Below are 22,512 nucleotides of genomic sequence, written 5' to 3'. Positions count from 1 at the left end.
CAGCTCTGTCCACCGCGTCTGCGGTTTTCGCTTTGCTCAGCTCTGTCCACCGCGTCTGCGGTTTTCGCTTTGCTCAGCTCTGTCTACCGCGTGTGCGGTTTCGAATTTGTCTCCCAGTCTGTACTGGACCCTATCCAGCTTGTGCTCTAGTCTGCCTGTTCCTGTATTCCCCGGTGTGGGTCAACAGCCGTGTCCGGAGTCTGACCTGGAGTAGACCCTGGTTCCTCTGCTCGGTTCCTCCCTGGTGCACTGGCGTCGTATGCCGTCGTGCAACCTTGGTCGGATCGGGCAGATACTTAGTTACGCCCCTCCAGGCACTCTCCGGTTCATGGCACAGTGGAATCACTACATAAACACGCACACGCCAGTCAGTCCGGGCGTGTGCATAACAGCATGCTCAGGCCATGGTTCCCGTTGAGCCCCACGGCCTTCGCTCTCTGAGAAGTTTTCCAGCGAATACATGCATTAAAATAAATAAATAAAAATTATTTTTTTTTTTCTTAGCTGAGTTCCAGGCGAATTACGCACCCGTCCAGATGGATCTATCTGCTCTCGTTCCTGCGGATCCGCTACGTTATTATGGGGATCCAAGACAAAGTCGTGCATTTGTGGAGCAATGCATGCTACACTTCAAGTTCTACCCTCTATGTTTTACCACCGATCAGGTTAAGGTGGCATTCATTATGTCTTACCTGGCGGGTGATGCCTTGGAATGGATCAACCCCCTATATGAAACACAGGATCCGATCCTCTTGGACCTAATGGCCTTCCTGGTGGCCTTTCTAATGGTCTTTGATGATCCTAACCCGGAGGCTCCTGCTGAAGCTTCACTTCCCAATATCCCGGAGCAACCCCGATGGGTAATGTGTGTGGGTAGCGCAATAGTCCTCCAGCCCAATGAGACTACTGCCCACCCAGAATCCTCACAGGGTGATTACGCTTTCCGGAATACTTCTCCCAACCTCAAGAGGCAGTCCAGACGTGCTAGACGTAGAGGCAAGCCGTCACGTCAGGGTCTGTCCTCCCTGAGACCTCCTGACCCCAACCTTGAAGTCCCTACTGAAGCTTCATCTCCCTGTATCGCGGAGAAGCCCCAACGGGTAATGTGCGTGGGTAGTGCATCGGTTCTCCTGCCCGAAGAGACTTCTGCCCATCCAGACTCCACACAGGAGAACTTCCTGCACCCGGCATCAGATGCTTCACCCACTTTAACCGGTGTGCATGTCCAAGGATGCTCCAAAGCTGTGGTTACCTCAGAGTCTGTGCACCTCTACTACCTGGCGGAGGACCCCCTGTTGCCTCCTGAATCCTCCGGGATACCACTCGATGACAAATGGAGAGAGACTTCTCTACACTCGGTACTCGATACTTTGTCCGCTTCGTCCTGTGAGCCTGACAATGGGTACCCCAAAGTGGTAGTTACCCCCGAGTCTCTACACCCCTCCGACCAGGCGGAGGACCTCCAGTTGTCTCCAGAACCCTTCGGGGTGCTACCTGGTAGCGAAAGGACAGAGACTCTCCTATACTTTGTACCTGATACCTCGCTCGCTTCGTCCAGTGAGTCCAACCTAGTGTACTCTGAAGCAGAGGTTACTCCCGAGTCTCTACACCCCTCCGACCAGGCGGAGGACCTCCAGTCGTCTCCAGAACCCTACGGGGTGCTACCTGGTAGCGAAAGGACAGAGACTCTCCTATACTCTGTACCTGATTCCTCGCTCGCTTCGTCTAGTGAGTCCAACCTAGTGTACTCCGAAGCAGAGGTCACTCCCGAGTCTCTACACCCCTCCGACCAGGCAGAGGACCTCCAGTTGTCTCCAGAACCCTTCGGGGTGCCACCTGGTGGTGAATGGACAGACTTTCCTATATCCTGGATCTGATACCTCGCTTGCTTCGTCCAGTGAGTCCGACCTAGTGTACTCTGAAGCAGAGGTTACCCATGAGTCTCTACACCCCTCTGACCAGGCGGAGGACCTCCAGTTGTCTCCAGAACCCTTCGGGGTGCCACCTGGTGGTGAATGGACAGAGACTTTCCAATACTCGGTACCCGATACCTCGCCTGCTTCGTCTAGTGAGTCCGACCTAGTGTACTCTGAAGCAGATGTTTTCCCCGAGCCTCTGCACTCTTTTGACCCGGCAGAGGACCTCCAGTTGTTTCCTGACTCCTCCGGGGTACCACCAGATAACAAAGAGACAGTGACTTTTTCTCACCCTGTACCTGATAACCCGTCTATTTATTCCTGTGAATTTGACAAGATGTACCTCGAAGCAGAGGTTATCCCCGAGTCTCTACACCCCTCCGACCAGGCGGAGGACCTCCAGTTGTCTCCTGAACCCTTCGGGGTGCTACCTGATAACGAATGGACAGGTACTCTTCTATATTCGGTACCTGATACCTCGCCCGCTTCATCCAGCGAGTCCGACCTAGTGTACTCCGAAGCAGAGGTTACCCCCGAGTCTCTGCACTACTCCGACCCGGCGGAGGACCCCCAGTTGTTTTCTGAATCCTCCTGGGTACCACCAGATAACAAGGTAACAGGGACTTTTCTACATCTTGTACCTGATACCTCGCCTATTTCATCCTGTGAGTTTGACAAGATGTACCCCGAAGCAGAGGTTACCCCCGAGTCTCTGCACTCCTTCAACCCGGCGGAGGACTTCCAGTTGTCTCCTGAACCCTCTGGGGTGCTACCTGATAATAAGTGGAGAGAGACTTCCCTGTGTGCTGTTCCTGGTATTCCACCTGTTTCGTCTGTTGCTGAGGATGGCTGGATAGGAGGTAGCATCCTAGCTACCCAGATGAGACCAGTTTCTCCAGTGGACAGTGGAAGTGATCTCCTTGAAGTAAAGGATTGGCCCTCGAGTTCCCTGCGGAAGATTCTGGCAGGCCTGAAGAAGAGGGGGCGTAAGGGGGGGGGTACTGTAACATACCTGGCGGCGTCCTTGCATAGTGGTCCATCTCCCACTGTGCAAGAGCGCGCACTTGATCTCCAGTCCAGGGTGTCTCTCTGGCTTCCCTCCATGCTGTCTGTTTGTGTCTGTTTCTGCTGCTTAAGGGCGGCGCCCGATCACTTCCTGCTTTTTGTACCTGCTGCAGGCACACCCCTTGTGCGTCCTCAGCCTATTGCTGTCTATCACCTGGTATTTAAATCAGCTGCCCCAATTAACTGATGCCTGAGCATCTTGCCCTGTCAGTTGGCTTTTGTCTCTGACATGCCAGGTCTTGTCTATGTTACCTGTCTTGCAGTATCTGTTCCCATGTCTGTACTGTGTCCTATCTGTGTACCTTAACCTGCAGTCTGTACTCGTTCCTTGCCTGTTCGTTCCGCCCTCCTGGAGGCTGTATTTCCAGGCCAGTCTGAACACGCTCCTTGCCTGTTCGTCCTGCCTCTCTGGGGGCCGTATTCCCAGACCCGCTCCTGTATCCCGCTGCAGTGTCGGTCTCCTCCGTACACTCAGTTCCAGTCTGAACTCTCTCCTATCTTTTACCTGTTTTTTCTCTATGTCCGTTCCATTCCTTTTTCTGCAGAGTCTGAACTCGTACCTACTCCTGCTCGTTGTCACTGTACTTCAGTTTGTGAGTTTGTGGTCCACTCGCTACTTCTCTGCAAGTACCCTGTGGGTATCTGGTTCTGCCTTTCCCTTCTAGTCTGTTCCGTGTGAACAGAGCCCTGTTCCTTCCACATCTGCGGTTTTCGCTTTGCTCAGCTCTGTCCGCCGCGTCTGCGGTTTTCGCTTTGCTCAGCTCTGTCCGCCGCGTCTGCGGTTTTCGCTTTGCTCAGCTCTGTCCGCCGCGTCTGCGGTTTTCGCTTTGCTCAGCTCTGTCCGCCGCGTCTGCGGTTTTCGCTTTGCTCAGCTCTGTCCGCCGCGTCTGCGGTTTTCGCTTTGCTCAGCTCTGTCCGCCGCGTCTGCGGTTTTCGCTTTGCTCAGCTCTGTCCGCCGCGTCTGCGGTTTTCGCTTTGCTCAGCTCTGTCCGCCGCGTCTGCGGTTTTCGCTTTGCTCAGCTCTGTCCGCCGCGTCTGCGGTTTTCGCTTTGCTCAGCTCTGTCCGCCGCGTCTGCGGTTTTCGCTTTGCTCAGCTCTGTCCGCCGCGTCTGCGGTTTTCGCTTTGCTCAGCTCTGTCCGCCGCGTCTGCGGTTTTCGCTTTGCTCAGCTCTGTCCGCCGCGTCTGCGGTTTTCGCTTTGCTCAGCTCTGTCCGCCGCGTCTGCGGTTTTCGCTTTGCTCAGCTCTGTCCGCCGCGTCTGCGGTTTTCGCTTTGCTCAGCTCTGTCCGCCGCGTCTGCGGTTTTCGCTTTGCTCAGCTCTGTCCGCCGCGTCTGCGGTTTTCGCTTTGCTCAGCTCTGTCCGCCGCGTCTGCGGTTTTCGCTTTGCTCAGCTCTGTCCGCCGCGTTTGCGGTTTTCGCTTTGCTCAGCTCTGTCCGCCGCGTCTGCGGTTTTCGCTTTGCTCAGCTCTGTCCACCGCGTCTGCGGTTTTCGCTTTGCTCAGCTCTGTCCACCGCGTCTGCGGTTTTCGCTTTGCTCAGCTCTGTCCACCGCGTCTGCGGTTTTCGCTTTGCTCAGCTCTGTCCACCGCGTCTGCGGTTTTCGCTTTGCTCAGCTCTGTCTACCGCGTGTGCGGTTTCGAATTTGTCTCCCAGTCTGTACTGGACCCTATCCAGCTTGTGCTCTAGTCTGCCTGTTCCTGTATTCCCCGGTGTGGGTCAACAGCCGTGTCCGGAGTCTGACCTGGAGTAGACCCTGGTTCCTCTGCTCGGTTCCTCCCTGGTGCACTGGCGTCGTATGCCGTCGTGCAACCTTGGTCGGATCGGGCAGATACTTAGTTACGCCCCTCCAGGCACTCTCCGGTTCATGGCACAGTGGAATCACTACATAAACACGCACACGCCAGTCAGTCCGGGCGTGTGCATAACAATGCTTAACAAAAAAGTGTGAAACAACTGAAAATATGTCTTATATTCTAGGTTCTTCAAAGTAGCCACCTTTTGCTTTGATGACTGCCTTGCACGCTCTTGGCATTCTCTTGATGAGCTTCAAGAGGTAGTCACCGGAAATGGTTTTCACTTCACAGGTGTGCCCTGTCAGGTTTAATAAGTGGGATTTCTTTCCTTATAAATGGGGTTGGGACCATCAGTTGTGTTGTGCAGAAGTCTGGTGGATACACAGCTGATAGTCCTACTGAATAGACTGTTAGAATTTGTATTATGGCAAGAAAAAAGCAGCTAAGTAAAGAAAAACGAGTGGCCATCATTACTTTAAGAAATGAAGGTCAGTCAGTCCGAAAAATTGGGAAAACTTTTAAAGTGTCCCCAAGTGCAGTTGCAAAAGCCATCAAGCGCTACAAAGAAACTGGCTCACATGAGAACCAACCCAGGAAAGGAAGACCAAGAGTCACCTCTGCTTCTGAGGATAAGTTTATCCGAGTCACCAGCCTCAGAAATCGCAGGTTAACAGCAGCTCAGATTAGAGACCAGGTCAATGCCACACAGAGTTCTAGCAGCAGACACATCTCTACAACAACTGTTAAGAGGAGACTTTGTGCAGCAGGCCTTCATGGTAAAATAGCTGCTAGGAAACCACTGCTAAGGACAGGCAACAAGCAGAAGAGACTTGTTTGGGCTAAAGAACACAAGGAATGGACATTAGACCAGTGGAAATATGTGCTTTGGTCTGATGAGTCCAAATTTGAGATCTTTGGTTCCAACCACCGTGTTTTTGTGCGACGCAGAAAAGGTGAATGGATGGACTCTACATGCCTGGTTCCCACCGTGAAGCATGGAGGAGGAGGTGTGATGGTGTGGGGGTGCTTTGCTGGTGACACTGTTGGGGATTTATTCAAAATTGAAGGCATACTGAACCAGCATGGCTACCACAGCATCTTGCAGCGGCATGCTATTCCATCCGGTTTGTGTTTAGTTGGACCATCATTTATTTTTCAACAGGACAATGACCCCAAACACCTCCAGGCTGTGTAAGGGCTATTTGACCAAGAGTGAGAGTGATGGGGTGCTACGCCAGATGACCCGGCCTCCACAGTCACCAGACCTGAACCCAATCGAGATGGTTTGGGGTGAGCTGGACCGCAGAGTGAAGGCAAAAGGGCCAACAAGTGCTAAGCATCTCTGGGAGCTCCTTCATGATTGTTGGAAGACCATTTCCGGTGACTACCTCTTGAAGCTCATCAAGAGAATGCCAAGAGTGTGCAAAGCAGTCATCAAAGCAAAAGGTGGCTACTTTGAAGAACCTAGAATATAAGACATATTTTCAGCTGTTTCACACTTTTTTGTTAAGTATATAATTCCACATGTGTTAATTCATAGTTTTGATGCCTTCAGTGTGAATGTACAATTTTCATAGTCATGAAAATACAGAAAAATCTTTAAATGAGAAGGTGTGTCCAAACTTTTGGTCTGTACTGTGTATGTATATATATATATATATATATATATATATATATATATATATATATATATATATATATATATATATATATATATTATGATATACCTGTCAGATCCGCTTTAGGAAAAGAGTCAATGGGCAATGCATATATATGTATGTATGTTTAATAGACAGATACTTATCTATCTATCTCTGTCTATCTCGATCTGTCTATCATACATACATACATACATACATACATACATATATGTGCATTGCCCATTGACTCTTTTCCTAAAGCGGATCTGACCTCAGATCTCACAATACAATCTGCATACATTATTAAAAAAAAGCTTTTAGACCGGACAAGGCAGCTGTACTTGCTGTGAAGATCCATGTCAGAATGGCCGTATCATCCTATTTTAAAGTTTTCTTGCTTGTTAAGATTAACAATTTGAGTCCGTCTAGAGCTGGACTCCTAAAATGCTCATCTTGCTAAGGGGATTACATAGCCATTATGACATGGATTTTCATAGTTAGTACATCAGGTCTATTTAATAATGTGTGCAGTTTATATTATGAAATCATTAGTACATAAAGTGGATACCCTGCTTTAGCTCTAAACATATGGTATATACCAGGTGTACAGCTGTAAGGTGGCACACGGGGAACCGCACTACCCAACCTTACTCCGGCCTTGTTTTCATTCACTGACAGCAAAGTATATTAATACTTTTCAATTCTGATTCACATAAATATGGAAAGTTTATGACATGTGTGTCCTAGATGGTCCAGGATTCAAAATGGCCGTCCTCCTCGGTGAATAGGCCGATTGGCTGGTCCAAGGTCAGGAGTTCAGCTGTGGCCGATGAACCGCACGAAATGTCTGGGTTTTATTATTTGCTTTTGGTAAAGTTGTATTTATTTAGCGGAGGGGCGTAGACGGGGCGCTCTGTACCACATGTAGTCACCATGACTTTTCTTACCTGTGCATTGTAGGGAGAAGAGACGACTGCGCTCACTCTCGTTCTCCACCGAGAATCTGGATCCCTGGGATTTAATATTATTGGTGGCCGGTCGTGTGTGGTATGTTAATTGTTAAAATGTGTTTTCCTTTTCCTGTCGAGCATTGGGGGTGAACGTCTGAAGGGAAAGGAACACAGGGCACATTGGTCTCTGTGGGAGACTGTCTACTATTCATGCCTCAGGAGGGATGGAGGGGAGCGCCACGCTCAGGAGCCGTCCGTCTCCGAATGTGCAACAGTCACAGCTTTATGCCGGTCACTGAGGTCTCATTGTCTCATCGTCTGGCCAAGAAGATCTATCTAATATCTATCTCTCTATCTATAATATCTATTCATCCAGGGTTGCCAACTTGATTTTTTTTTTAATTTTTCTGGAAGTTTTATCCAAAAATCACGGACAGACAATATTTTTTACGGACACATTTTAAAACCATAAATCATTAGGATTATCGGTGATATGAAGACATCGGCTGCATTCATTGTAAAATGATAATTATAGTCAAAAATAATTTGTTTACTGGACAGTTGGCAACCTTGCTAATTCGATCATGTCTTTACTCTGTCTGTCGTTTTTCTCATCTCTATCTATCGTCTGTCTGTCTCTGTCTCTTACACTCTCATTCACTCCATTGTCTGTCTATCCAGTTGCGTAACTAGAGTCCGATGGCCCCCTTTGCAAAATTTAGACCCGTGCCTGCACCTGCATGTTCGTCAGGTGTATGTGCCCTTGTAGAGCTCCAGATCATGTGAACACATACGTGTTTGTCCTCTTATGCAACAATGTACCCTATCCTGGTATAATGTCTTCCATCCTGGACCCTTTCCAGTATTAATGTCCTCCATCTTGGACCCTTTCCAGTATTACTGTCTTCCATCCTGGACCCCTTCCAGTATTACGGTCTTCCATCCTGGACCCCTTCCAGTATTACTGTCCTCCATCCTGGGCCCCTTCCAGTATTAATGTCCTCCATCCTGGACCCCTTCCAGTATTACTGCCCTCCATCCTGGGCCCCTTCCAGTATTACTGCCCTCCATCCTGGGCCCCTTCCAGGAATAATGTCCCCCATCTTGGACCCCTTCCAGGAATAATGTCCTCCAGCCTGGACCCCTTCCAGTAGTAATGTCCTCCAGCCTGGACCCCTTCCAGTAGTAATGTCCTCCGTCCTGGACTCCTTCCAGTATTAATGTCCTCTGTCCTGGACCCCTTCCAGTATTAATGTCCTCCGTCCTGGACCCCTTCCAGTATTAATATCCTCCGTCCTGGACCCCTTCCAGTATTAATGTCCTCCGTCCTGGACCCCTTCCAGTATTAATGTCCTCCGTCCTGGACCCCTTCCAGTATTAATGTCCTCCGTCCTGGACCCCTTCCAGTATTAATGTCCTCCGTCCTGGGCCCCTTCCAGCATTAATGTCCTCCGTCCTGGGCCCCTTCCAGCATTAATGTCCTCCGTCCCGGACCCCTTCCAGCATTAATGTCCTCCGTCCTGGACCCCTTCCAGTAATAATGTCCTCCGTTCTGGACCCCTTCCAGGAATAATGTCCTCCATCCTAGGCTTCTTCTTACCCCCCCTCCCCCCACTCCAACGACGTGCAGCTTCTACTTCAGGCTCAGAAGCTGGCAGCTGACTTCAGCTTGTAAGTGTTGGGAGCGTATTAAGTCACTGCCATCTCTCTAATTTTATAATATTAGTGAAGTTAAACACTGTTCTGAGTAGGTTTTTTAATGATCGCCCCAATGATCCACTCAGCCATAACTTATTCTCAGCTCCTGTATTTTTAATATTTAGTCATATATGAAAATGTACATTATTCATTTCTGACTTGGCACCGCATGCAGAGGACAAATATGGTCTATTGGTTCCCTGTGAAGTGGCGCTCACTATCTCACTACATGGCGGCACTTGGCGAGTTGGGCTGTAAACTTAATTAGAGAGGAGCGGACAAATAAAAGAGCCGGGACTCTCCTAATGACCAATCACAATGTAACGGTCTATCTTGTATAAAATCTAATGCCGATAAGAAGTGTTACCCAACCACCCATGGGCGGCATTAACGTTATTTTTGCACTGTGTTTTCTACGTGCCCCCTCATATAGGAAGCGGGGCAGGGCCGCGGTGATCTCTCACACAGGACTTCTGTTGAGCTGTCTGAATAAAGGTGCTGCTGTGTGGGAGCTTTTTATGTCTTGTGTGCCAAAAATTTATGTATGAATTTGCTGTTCATAAAACTCCTTCACCACTGCCAGGTTCTTAACGGGCGCTAGACATAAAAAATGTAAACATGCAAATATTAATCTGCAACGTTTTATAAGGGAAGCTCTGATGCCAGGTCTCCTAATCGGTTGTGGTAGTGCCAAATTATTCATTCTTAAAGAAGACGTGTCATTTGTCATAAATATAAGTAATTTTTATTTTTTTAAACCTGGTGTAAATGCCGCTGTTCTCCTGAATCCGGCGATGTCTTTCTTTTTTTCCTGCGCCTCTCCGTTCCTGAAATATGACCCATTCTTCCCTACAGGTAAATCTACTCTTCTTAGCCAAGTGGGCGTAGTTTGCAACTCTTCTGTGGGCGTCTTCTTAAGAACCACGCCCAGTTGGCTTAAAATTACTAGATTTGTATACAGGGAAGAGGAGGTCATATCTCAGGAATGGAGAGACGGAGGAAGAAAAGAAAAACATTGCTGGTTTCAGGAGAACAGCGCCATAACACCAGATAAAAAAATACATATTTATGGCAATTGACAAGTCCTCGTTAAAGAGTCCTACACTCAACTAAATGCTCACTTTAGAAATTAAACCACCACTAGAAAGAAGAAGCAGTCAAAACTGCCCATTTCCATCCGCATAGGACATGTGCCCCAAATTCTGTTGTCCAGGGTTTCAGTTCTCCGGTCTCTGGCCCACAGTGGTTTTGTATCCAGGTCCCTTTTGTCCATTGTTCTGATGAAATTGGCTTTTGGTGCCCAGTGTTTGGTAGGTCAATTTTTGGCATGTAGCATTTAGCCCATATTACAATGTCTAGCATTTGGGTCCTCAGTTTCTGGTGTGGAGACATTTGGTACCGAGCCACTGGTGTGTTTTTTTTATTTTTTATTCCAGAATAGAAGGATCCAGCTCAACGGACTGTAAATATATTTTTATTCACGAAAAAGTGCTCGGAAGAGGACAAACAAACTCAGCAGTACAGCTTACATGACATGCGACATCGACACGTTTCAGGTGACTACGCACCCTTAATTATGGTGTGTAGTCACCTGAAACGCGTTTGTCGCATGTCATGTATGTTGTACTGCTGACGGTTTGCCCTCTTCTGAGCGCTTTTGTGAATGAAAATATATCCACGGTCCATTGACCTGGATCCTTCTATTCTTTGATTGCTTCATGTCTTGACGTGGCGTCCTCCGAGCTCCGAACACCTCCAAGATGTCTTCAACGGTGAACTGTATTTATTCTTGTCTCCTTGTGTTTACCCCCCCACCTATCTCTGATGTCCTGGTTGTCTAGTGATGTGTTACTACTTTCCTCTCATTCTCAACAATTGATGACCATGAAGGTAGTCAATGTCCCTGCTGTTTTGGTATTTCCAGGGATCTAGTTATCACTTGTCACCTGTCCTTTGGTTTATGTCCGGTATTTGGTGGAATAATACGTGCTGTCTATCTGTCTCCTGTCCCTTGTATACTATTTGGTGCCCTAGATGTTTTTTACCCTCTGCCACTGTTGTCTAGCAGTTGGTGACCAGTTTTCTCTGGTGGTTTAGAGCTTTCTGCCTCCTTTGAGAACCTTTTTGCCTCAGCCATTGGAGTATTTTATTGCTCCCTATCCGTGGTGTCCAGTTCCTAGTGTCTAGTGGTTTTATACCTTCCTGTCCCTGTACTTTAGCATGTAGTGACCCACTTCTGTCACTCAGTTTTGTGGGTTTTTGTACCTATGATGTCCATTTTGTTTCTTCAACTGTCCTTGGTGTCCAGAGGTTTAATCCCACATTAGGTGTCTATTAATAGGTATGTCCTTGTTCCTGTATCCAGCATCTGCTCTAGTCTCAGATGCTCAATGGCTTCTTGTCCCAATATTGGTGCCTTAGCCTGTCCTTGGTTTCTAGTGGATAGTTGCCTCCTTCCCCCAGTGACAACTTTTTGAGACCATATCCCATAGTATCCTGTAGTGTCTAACTCTGGAAACAACACATAGGCGCCGCCATTTCGCAGCTTTGCACAAGATTTGCCTTTCACAGGTCGCTTGTTCCAGATTAGTCAATGCTTGCAGGACAAGATGTTTTGAAGGCCACTCATGTTTTGAGGTTTGCTGTTGGGTGTAAGATGCTCCCTCTCACTTTCCACCTTTATATATTTTGGCTGACAAGTCAGATATCAAGTGGCAGATTATTTATAGTTGTCAGGATGCTAAAGTAAAGTGCCGGTCCTTTTATCTTACAGAAAAGCCAAATCTTAGCATCATCGGTGCCCAATAAAGCTACTCCCTGTCTTTTGTTCTTCTGTTGCCTTCTCTTCTCTACTAGTAAGAACCACCCAGTGAGTCAGATGGTCAAGGAGTAAAAAATAAAGCCAAAAAAACCCACATAGAAAATATTAAGTACCTAATCTGGAAAATAGCCATCTGGCATACACAGCAGCACAAGAGTGAGTAGGAGGATATTGTCCTTGAAGTGACCCAACCCTTGCACCGGCAATGGGAGGCGATGGAGGCATCTAAAGCACCAATGGTGCAGACGACAGTGGGCAATCGGGGCAATATTGAAAATACTACAGGCTGGAATGGCATTTTTCATATGGGCACATGATATACCCCAATTCTGCACCTCATTGTGAGTTGGTATTACTAGCACCCAAGCGATAACCCGGTAACACCCTCCCAGTTTACGTAATGTTGCTTGGTGAAGTCATCCATTACATAGCTGTCACTGATGTTTGGCGATGCCATTATTTAGAATTCGTACCGAGTGATGTCATCATTTACAATTTGCTCTGAGTGATGTCATCGCTTATTCTGAGCTTTATTATCGACTTTATTCTGCCATTAGCTCATTAATTATTATATTAATTGGCACATAATATGAAATTCTATGTATAAATCGGCGTAAGAGACGCCATGATGATCTATTTCCACTGATTATTATCTTCATCTTTCATCATGTAGATGATTACTCCAGGCCCCCAGGCATCGTATTATACAATTGTTCCAATAACACGCGTCCGCCATGGAAATATTACACAACACGCTTATTATCTCATGCAAAAATGATTTTGAAGGCTCTTACCTGTGCCAACGGCTACACTATGGTAGTACTGGTGGCATGTCATCAGTGGCCAGATACATAACATGAACATGTTACAGGGCCCCCAATTCCCATGTGTAATTTTGTAGTACTGGTCTCCTCAAATGGAGCATAGAAATTGTTTGGGACCCCTCTGACATTTACACTCCTACACATTACCCCATTGTTCAAAGTTTGGTTAACACGCACCCAATAAATTCTGGCACTACCCAGTAGCGTGGGTTGCCAGAAGGGGCAGTCTGTCAATTTTTAACCTGGGGGTAATTAGAAAGCACTGGCCAATAACTTGTGATGGCCTATCTTTAGTCTGCTTACCTCTGGCTTCTGCAATAAAGCAGCAGAGCTAGCAGGTTTTAAAACTAACAGTGACTGGTACATAGGTACAGGAACAGAGCAACTACCACTACATAGATACTGGAGCAGAATCGAGTTTACTACATCAATACTGAAACAGAACTGAGCTTACTACATAAATACAGGAAACAAACCAAGCTTAGTACATGGATATGGGAACAGAATAGAACTTACTGCATGGATACGGAAACAGAACTGAGCTTACTACATAGATACGGGAAAAGAGTCAAGCTTAGTACATAGATACAGGAACGGAATAGAACTTACTACATAGATATGGGAACAGAACAGAGTTTACTACATAGATACAAGAACAAAAGCTTACTTCAAAAATACGGGAAGAGAATCGAATTTTCTACATCGATACGGGAAGAGAACCGAGTTTTCTACATCAATCCGGGAAGAGAACAGCGCTTTCCACATCGATACGGGAAGAGAACCGAGCTTTCCACGTCGATATACGGGTAAAAGAACCGAGCTTTCTACATGGATACGGGAAGAGAACCGAGCTTTCTACATGGATACGGGAAGAGAACCGAGCTTTCTACATGGATACGGGAAGAGAACCGAGCTTTCTACATTGATACGGGAAGAGATCCGAGCTTTCTACATTGATACGGGAAGAGAACCGAGTTTTCTACATTGATACGGGAAGAGAACCGAGTTTTCTACATTGATACGGGAAGAGAACCGAGTTTTCTACATCGATACGGGAAGAGAACCGAGTTTTCTACATCGATATGGGAAGAGAACCGAGTTTTCTACATTGATACGGGAAGAGAACCGAGTTTTCTACATTGATACGGGAAGAGAACCGAGTTTTCTACATTGATACGGGAAGAGAACCGAGTTTTCTACATCGATATGGGAAGAGAACCGAGTTTTCTACATCGATACGGGAAGAGAACCGAGTTTTCTACATTGATACGGGAAGAGAACCGAGTTTTCTACATTGATACGGGAAGAGAACCGAGTTTTCTACATCGATATGGGAAGAGAACCGAGTTTTCTACATTGATACGGGAAGAGAACCGAGTTTTCTACATTGATACGGGAAGAGAACCGAGTTTTCTACATTGATACGGGAAGAGAACCGAGTTTTCTACATCGATATGGGAAGAGAACCGAGTTTTCTACATTGATACGGGAAGAGAACCGAGTTTTCTACATTGATACGGGAAGAGAACAGAGCTTTCTACATTGATACGGGAAGAGAACCGAGTTTTCTACATCGATATGGGAAGAGAACCGAGTTTTCTACATTGATACGGGAAGAGAACCGAGTTTTCTACATTGATACGGGAAGAGAACCGAGTTTTCTACATTGATACGGGAAGAGAACCGAGTTTTCTACATCGATATGGGAAGAGAACCGAGTTTTCTACATTGATACGGGAAGAGAACCGAGTTTTCTACATTGATACAGGAAGAGAACAGAGCTTTCTACATTGATACGGGAAGAGATCCGAGCTTTCTACATTGATACGGGAAGAGAACCGAGTTTTCTACATTGATACGGGAAGAGAACCGAGTTTTCTACATCGATACGGGAAGAGAACCGAGTTTTCTACATTGATACGGGAAGAAAACCGAACTTTCTACATCGATACGGGAAGAAAACCGAACTTACAACATAGATAGCAGAACAGCCTTAGTGAATTCCATTCTTTTCTCTTTCTTTAAAAAACAAATAAAAACAAAAAAAAACAGTGATCGTATTACCGATTTAGTATACACTGCAATACCACAGTATTGCAGTACACAGTGAAAAAGATGTTTTCCTAGAAGTCCCAACCTCAGACTGGGCTGTTGCGGGGGCCTGTCATGGGTGTGGGCTGATGTGGTTAGTAAGCTTATACACCGGGCATCGTGCTATTTAAATACCACTATCAGTGATTTACAGTGGCATTTAAATAGTTAAACATCAGGGACTGAAGCAAGCTCTGATCTCTGCTGTTACAGCTGATCACAGCCAGCATCTGCAAGGCATCGGTGGGCTCAGCTCCTGAACCCGCTCCACACATACCCTGACTTTTATGTACAGTTGCACCATTGTACACTAAGAGGTTAATTTCACTTGTCTATTCCTAAAACTGAAAAGACAAATTGAATTCTCTAACAAAGATGTGCAAAAACCTTTATAAATTTATTAACCTCTTATGAACCGGGCAATTTTTTTGCTTTTGTTTTTTCCGCCCCTTATTTCAAGAGCCATAACTTTTTTTTTTCCATTGACATAGCCATGTGAGGGCTACTTTTCTGTGGGACAAGTTGTACTTTTGAATGGCACCATCCATTTTATCATGTGACTAGATGGTGGCCCGATTCTAACGCATCGTGTATTCTAGAATATGTATGCGGCCAACCAGGCGCAATCAGCAGAGCGGTGTTTAAATTTGGCACCAATATCGCTGATTGGTCACGGCCGGCGGTCGCGACCAATCAGCAAACCGTATTAGTGAGGACCTGCCTGTGCGGGTACTTCCGCTGCGAGCAGCCGGGAGATGACCGGCTGCTCGCAGCAGAAGTATCCCGACCGGCAGCGCCGCTCCCCGGTCCTCTTTTCACATTTGCCTTCGGGAGATCAGCGGCTCCGGTCGGGGTACTTCTGCTGCGAGCAGCCAGGAGATGACTGGCTAGCGCCGGTCATCTGCTGGCTGCATCGCCGCTGACCTCTGTGCAGAGCGGTGTTTAACTTTGTCGCCAATATCGCTGATTGATCGCGTCCTGCGGCCACGACCAATCAGCAGAGCGGTGTTTAACTTTGGCGCCAATATCGGCCACGACCAATCAGCGAATCGTATTAGTGAGGACCGGGGAGCGGCGCTGCCTGTGCGGGTACTTCTGCTGCTAGTAGCCGGGAGATGAGCAGCTAGCGGCTGACCTCTGTGCGGCAGATGAGCCGCTAACGGCCGCCATCTTTTTCTGAAATCCCGCGTCGCTGATTGGCCGCGGCCGGACCAATCAGCGACGCGGTATTTCCTGGACAGAAGGACAGACAGACGGGATAAGACGATTATATATATTAGATGTACTGGAAAACAGGAAAAAAAATTCCAAGTGTGATTAAATAGAGACGAAAAAAAAGCTCAATTCCGCAATTGTTTTTTTATTTTTTTATTTTATTTACAGTGTTCATTTTACTGTAAAAATGACCTGACAATATGATTCTCCAATCTAAAGTCCTAACCCAATCCCTACACCTAGTCCTAAATCAATTTGTAGTCCTAACCTTAACTATAGCTCTAATCCTATTCCTAACCCTTACCCAATCCATAACCGTAACCCTAATCCTAGCCCTAATCTAATGTGTGGCCCTAACGCTATTCCTAACCCTAGTCCTAGCCCTAAACCAATCCATAGGCCTAGCCCTAGCCCTAACCCTAACTCTAGCCCTAGTCCTAAAGCAATCCATAGGTCTAACACTGGCCCTAACTCTAGGCCTAGCCCTAGCTCTAGCCCTAGTCCTAAACCAATCCATAGGCATAACTCTAGCCCTAACCCTAGTCCTATCCCTAACCCTAGCTCTAGCCCTAGTCCTAAACCAATCCATAGGCATAACTATAGCCCAAACCCTAGTCCTAGCCCTAACCTTAGCTCTAGCCTTAGTCCTAAACCAATTCATAGGTCTAACACTAGCCCTAACCCTAGTCCTAGCCCTAACCCTAGCTCTAGCCCTAGTCCTAAACCAATTCATAGGTCTAACACTAGCCCTAACTATAGCCCTAACCCTAACTCTAGCAATAGCCCTAGTCCAAAACCAATCCATAGGCATAACTCTAGCCCTAACCCTAGCTCTAGTCCTAAACCAATTCATAGGTCTAACACTAGCCCTAACTCTATCCCTAACTCTAACTCTAGCCCTAACCCAATCTGTAGATCTAATCCTAGTAAGGGTTAAAAATATTTATAAAAGCAGCTCTGAGTGCCCCATAGCATTTGGATCTCTTATTGAATTTGCGACTAGGACACCCGGGACCATTCTGCTTGTGCACTTCCACCTACCAGCTTCTGTATGAAAAGGTTAAAATGTCTCAGTAATGTGGCCATTGCAAAATTGCACCCATACTGATGACAGTCCGGTTTCTGTGTGGTGCCAACCATTCAGTCTCAAATTATTCTGGTCCTAAATGAGTTTCCTCTTCTATACTCAGTGAGCACTATTGGCTGTTTCCCAACAGGCGACACATGCAGGATCTCTCTGGCTTTGAGTCTCAGCCATTAGAGGCATGGAACTCCAGATCTGTACATAGGTCAAGACAAGAGTCCATTTGATCTTGTAATCCTAAATTACGCACCTACTGTCACAATCCTATGGGTACTATATACTATATACCTTGGGTGGGAGTGCATGCAAATAATTGAGTCTATCTAACCTTAAATGTTCTGTTTCACCATAGATAACCTCTTTTACTTTTGCAGGACAACCAGGACGGACCATCCAGCGAAGGAATTTTTGTTTCAAAAATAGTTGACAGCGGCCCGGCTTCCAAAGAAGGCGGACTTCAGATCCATGACCGGATTATTGAGGTATGTCTGAGCTGTCTAGTTACCTTTCATGTCAAAACTGATGAGAGGTCTCCGACCTCTATGGTAAAGGGAAGGATATAGGATTTTTTTTGTAAAGATGTTCTGGAAGTGAAGTCTATCACATGTCTGTGCAACGGGAGAAGAGTTGACCTTCATGCCCTGAAACTTGTCTTCTATATTTAGTCCTAGGGCCTCATGTCGGGACTTCAGTTTTAGTTTTTTTGTGTTTTTGTGGCTATCTACATGTGTAAGGAGTATGATGAGGTTATATCCACCTTTGACCACCACGAAGTTATGCCCGTGCACTCTGCTGTATCTGTAAACCTTTGAGTTGTATATGAGCTTGTTGACGTCTATAGAACACCACTGTATGAATCTGATAGGTTACAATGTGTATTTTTAGTCTGGAGGTGCATTCACAATTCTACAGGCTTCAGAGCTGAACTCCCCCATCTTTTTCTGTTTGCTTGCAGTAGGAAAAGCTGACAGTTCCCGCTATGGTATATGAGCTCAACAATTAGCAAAGTGCTCCTTCAGCTGAGAGCTAAATAAGTCCAAAAATTGCCTATGCTCATGCACGCTCGGCTCAATCGAGCATACGTGTGTTTTTAACGGAGAGAGCAGAGGAGCCAATTACCTCTGATGGTGACTTATTTCTCAGGGTAAAAGAAAAAGATTAGGCATTGTATTTTAACATGCTTGATCATCTTCTCCGATGACGAATCGGCAGGGCACCCAACACACCAGGTGGTTGACCAATTTTCTAAAATTGGCTGGTCCGATTTTCATCTAGTGTTTGGAAACTTATAGGGGTGGACTTGTTGGCAAACCTCTTGATTAAAGCAAAAAGATTCTAACTACCCTGGTACTGGCAACCCTAGTCGATCGTACTTTGGTTACCGGTACCAGGATAGTTGGAATCTTTTTGCTTTAATCAAGAGATTTGCCAACAAGTCTACCAAGTCAAGTGGCAGCCAGGCAAGGGCAGCATTCACTTCTGTGCCGGTAATCTTCTGGCCGTCATCTTGGGCGCCTGTGCTGCTGACATTACGCCTAGTCATTAGCCTCACATGATATCATGAGCATCGCGCCGTGATACCTTGAAGTCTCGGGGGGCCAAGTAAATGATAGAGGCACCCAGAGGATTGCCGGTACTGAAGTGAACACTGCCCTGGTCTTGTTGAACCCAAGGGGATCTTTTGCTCATCTCTACTGTTTATGGTTTTCAATAGTAACCAGCAGAATTATAAATGCAGCTCTGGAGTATAGTAAGATACGTTGCATTACTTATCTATATATTAGCTGTGAAGTGATGTTCAAAGCTGAACTTTAACGATGACTTATCCCCTGCACATGTGAGTGGAATGACATGATTTCTTTTTTTTGCGGTAGTCTTCAATGGATCGCCGTTAACTGATATAGCGAAGCCGCTATGGAACAAGAGAATAGACGACTCTAATTATGGCGGTGTTTAAAGTTAAATGGGATTAGAGTGTTTGTTAATGATAGATTCGCTTTAAGCCGTCTAATCTTTCCTGAAGAAGGAGCAGATATTTTTTTTTAGCTTTCATAAGACCCGGTGATAGATTGCAATAATTGCTGAAGAGCTTCTTTTCGCCGCATCTGAATGAAATCTGAGATTTAATAAGATATAAACGTAGTTTTAGAAACGTTCAGCGCCGACGCTTTCCTGTGATCTTCAAGCTGCTCCAGGTACATCAATTTGTTACAGTGCACGTCCCTAATCTTTGCTTGGCTCACAGCCGCTTTTGAGGCCGCGCTATGACAGTTTTTGGTTTTGATGAGCCAATTTTCCAGAGTTTTTTTTTCTTCTCCCCCCCCTAAAGATGTTGCTTTAAAGAAACTATGTGCCTGGAGCGTCTATTTTTTTTTTTTTTTGCATTTATGCTTTAAGCTACAGATGGGAGGAAAGGGGTGAAGCAAGGATAAAAAAATATCCTGTTTCGGTACAGTAGGAACTTTCATGAAGAATTCTCCAAATTTTCAAAATGATTTTGATGAGTTTTCTGAGATATTAAAGGAATATTCCCTTCTTAAAACATTTTGTATACCCACAGGATATGCCATTATTGGCGTCGCGTGGGTTGCCACCAGGGGCAAGGCAAGCATTGCTACCCCTAGCCCAGTAATAATGATCCTTGAATTCCAACTTAAAGCAAATAATGCCCTGAGTGCCTCCTTTAGAAAATATTAATGCCTACTTAAAAAGAAAGGATGCTCCATGAGTGCCCCATCCAAAAATATGGATGCCATTCCTAAACCCCTGCAAAAACCTAAACTTTTATACCCAATCCCAACGGATGAGTCTTTATTTATTTATTTATTTTTTTTCCTCCGGAACCCAAAGTCGGTTGGCACAAGTGGCACAAAGCAGTGTGCTGGGATGTCTTGAAGGCCTTCAACCTACAGCAACTTGAGGTCTACATGATGGAGAGTGGTGGGGCCTATAGCTCTCTGCTCTACCACCGGATCCAACTGTATCCGCATCATGATGACACACGGACAGTAATCCAGAACAAGTGCACTGCTTAGAATCGCTCATGATGCCGCTGCTACTTTTCTTTCAACTTTCTTTTGAAACTTTGTTCCCCAGAAGCTGCCCCTGTGGCCTCCCACTCTATGCTAATTTATCACATTAATGTCTGATAGCATCCAGTCTGGTGCAAATCCTTTGGGTAAATCTCCAAAGTAGGGGTCCCGAGTGGTGGCTTGGCATAGGATCCTGGAGGAGGAACCCATATCCATCAGAAAATTATGAAATACCCCATTAGCATTTCTGACCTATTATTGATGTTTGATTAGATGGGATCTCCACCCTCGAGGACCCCTGGCAATCCTTTAAGGAAGAAGGTGCTGTGCTTAGGACTGCCATATCCTCCTCATCATTGACGTCACCACAATGACTAGTCTGTACGAGCAACAGTGCAGAGCACTTCACCCCTTGCCGAGTTTCTCATTCTGTTCCTTTCCGTTAGCGTTTTTGACACTTCATAGAAGTTAAGAATGAAAGCATGCCCAGCCAGCTACTCCTCCATAAGATTTTTTAATTTTCTCAAATTAACCTTCATACTCATACTTGCCAACTAGATGGTAACCGCTAGAAAGTGAACTCTATAGCGGTGCTGAAAAATGTTTGGCATGGCCACGTACATAAGCCATGCCTGCTACACGCCATTCTCTGCCCATTCTCCACCTTCACAAGCCTGGGTCCATGCCTATGTGACAAACTAGGGTACAAGAAACCTTTTGGAAACTGCTGATTTCGAGAAGTTTACAGTGTGACCTTGGATATTTGCCAACTCTTCTGGGAGTCTGAGAGGTCTTGTCTTTTCCCAAGAGCCTCCCGGATATTCCTGGAACTATTGACATGTATATTTTTTTTTAAAGGAAAAATTGCAAAAACCTAGCCATTTTGTGGTCTGGTTCATGGGATAGTCATGCAAAAAAACATGACTTTTGGAAAGATTTAGGCAATGGAGAGACTGGCCACAATGGTACCTGATTTAGGTTGCGTGGAAAAGATGGGTTCCCAAGAGTTTTTGTTATCTAAAGCAAAAAATTAAAATTGCCAGCTCATCCATCCATCAATTGGAAAGTGAATATCTGTGAAAAATTATGAGAAATGTTCATAATGTCCTTGATCTGGCTGAGATGCAACCCATTTTTTGTCTACAGTTCTGGCAAACTTGGGCTTCAAAAATGTGACTGGGGTTTCCACAAACCATGACCATAAATCAGCAGCCATGGATAGGATTGGAGTTGGTCCCATGCTGGAACAGGAACGGGACTAAAATGTCCTAAAATTGCCATCATTATTGGTTTGCCTTTGGGTAACAGATATAATGGGGAGGTAAGTAAAGGGGTAACTATAGACTGCCCAGAAGCAATTTGGCTAATATTAGTAAATGCACATTCGTGGCGTAATAAGATCTCGGCACGGCCTAAGCCTTTTTCCATATAGGAAAATAAATGCATTAATAAAATGTAAAGCTATCCTCCTCTTATGATACATACCTATCCCTTTAAAACTTATGTTTCCGAGACATTAAACTCGCACAGTCCTGACCCCTTTTTGTATGTGATTTCAAGAAATTAAGAAACAGCTGTTGAAGATTTCTCTCGTTGGCAGGAGAACAATATGAATCTGCTCATGTTATGTTGATAAAATGGCGCTCGGGATTTAGGGGAGGTAGGAGTATGGAATAATAGCCGAGGTCCAGCATTAAAGCGGAGCCAAGACTTCATAGCTTTTTCATGATTGCATTGCAATGTAATATTAATATAACACAGATCACTGGGCAGGCCAGACAAGAGCTGGAGGAAAATGGATCTGCCAGGGATTAATCCGCTCCATGTATATACAAGTGCCCGTGAGTAGGAAGATAATCCAAATTAGCCAAATTTAGAGGGTGACTGTGTTATGTTAAGGACAAACAGCTTGGTTTACATAGGGTTAAAAAAATGAGCACCCACTGATCACTTTTGTCCAGCCAGTGACTTGGCCATAACTGATGACTTTGCACTTTACGCACTGTTGCGGCATCCATAGCTGGATTGAAACGCGTTGCATGCGATGCTTTTGGATCTTTCTGTCAGATGCAACTGATGTGCTGGATATCTACGTGGCTTGCTTAATCTGGATTAGCGGGATCCTCAAAGCCTTCCGTCCAGATGAGAAGTTGTTATGCAGCACGGACAGATGATGTTGGTGCAGCAGGGTGGTCCGGTTGGCAGCTGGAGGATGAGAGTAATAGCCCACTAGAAAGCCATAGACTCAGCGTAGCGAGACTGATAAAGCAGAGTACACTTAGCAATAAGACAGAGCTGAGTATGTCGCAGATTCCTATGCGGAACAAGTAAACAGTATAGCAGAGCCCAGCGATGTAGCGAAGCTGAGTTTGCCAGCAGGCTCA

General features: G+C 45.9%; 1 protein-coding gene across 3 annotated transcripts in view; it reads left to right on the top strand.

Annotated features, from left to right (window-relative positions):
- Positions 1 to 22,512, top strand: part of PDZRN3 (PDZ domain containing ring finger 3) — a 289,552-nt gene that overhangs the window by 45,828 nt on the left and 221,212 nt on the right. Inside the window, exons 2-3 of one of the 3 annotated variants that reach the window (XM_073644770.1) lie at positions 7,374 to 7,460; positions 17,471 to 17,578. The exons of 1 other annotated variant lie outside the window; for it this stretch is intronic. In XM_073644770.1, the coding sequence (XP_073500871.1) occupies positions 7,374 to 7,460; positions 17,471 to 17,578 (195 nt within the window). The remainder of the gene's footprint in view (positions 1 to 7,373; positions 7,461 to 17,470; positions 17,579 to 22,512) is intronic. One more of the 3 variants, XM_073644771.1, reaches the window with a different exon arrangement.

Source organism: Phyllobates terribilis, unplaced genomic scaffold (assembly GCF_046119375.1).
Source record: "Phyllobates terribilis strain yellow unplaced genomic scaffold, ASM4611937v1 Scaffold_8__6_contigs__length_399053987, whole genome shotgun sequence".
In the NCBI taxonomy this organism is placed as follows: Eukaryota; Metazoa; Chordata; class Amphibia; order Anura; family Dendrobatidae; genus Phyllobates; species Phyllobates terribilis.
This window is presented reverse-complemented; position numbering and strand designations above follow the sequence as displayed.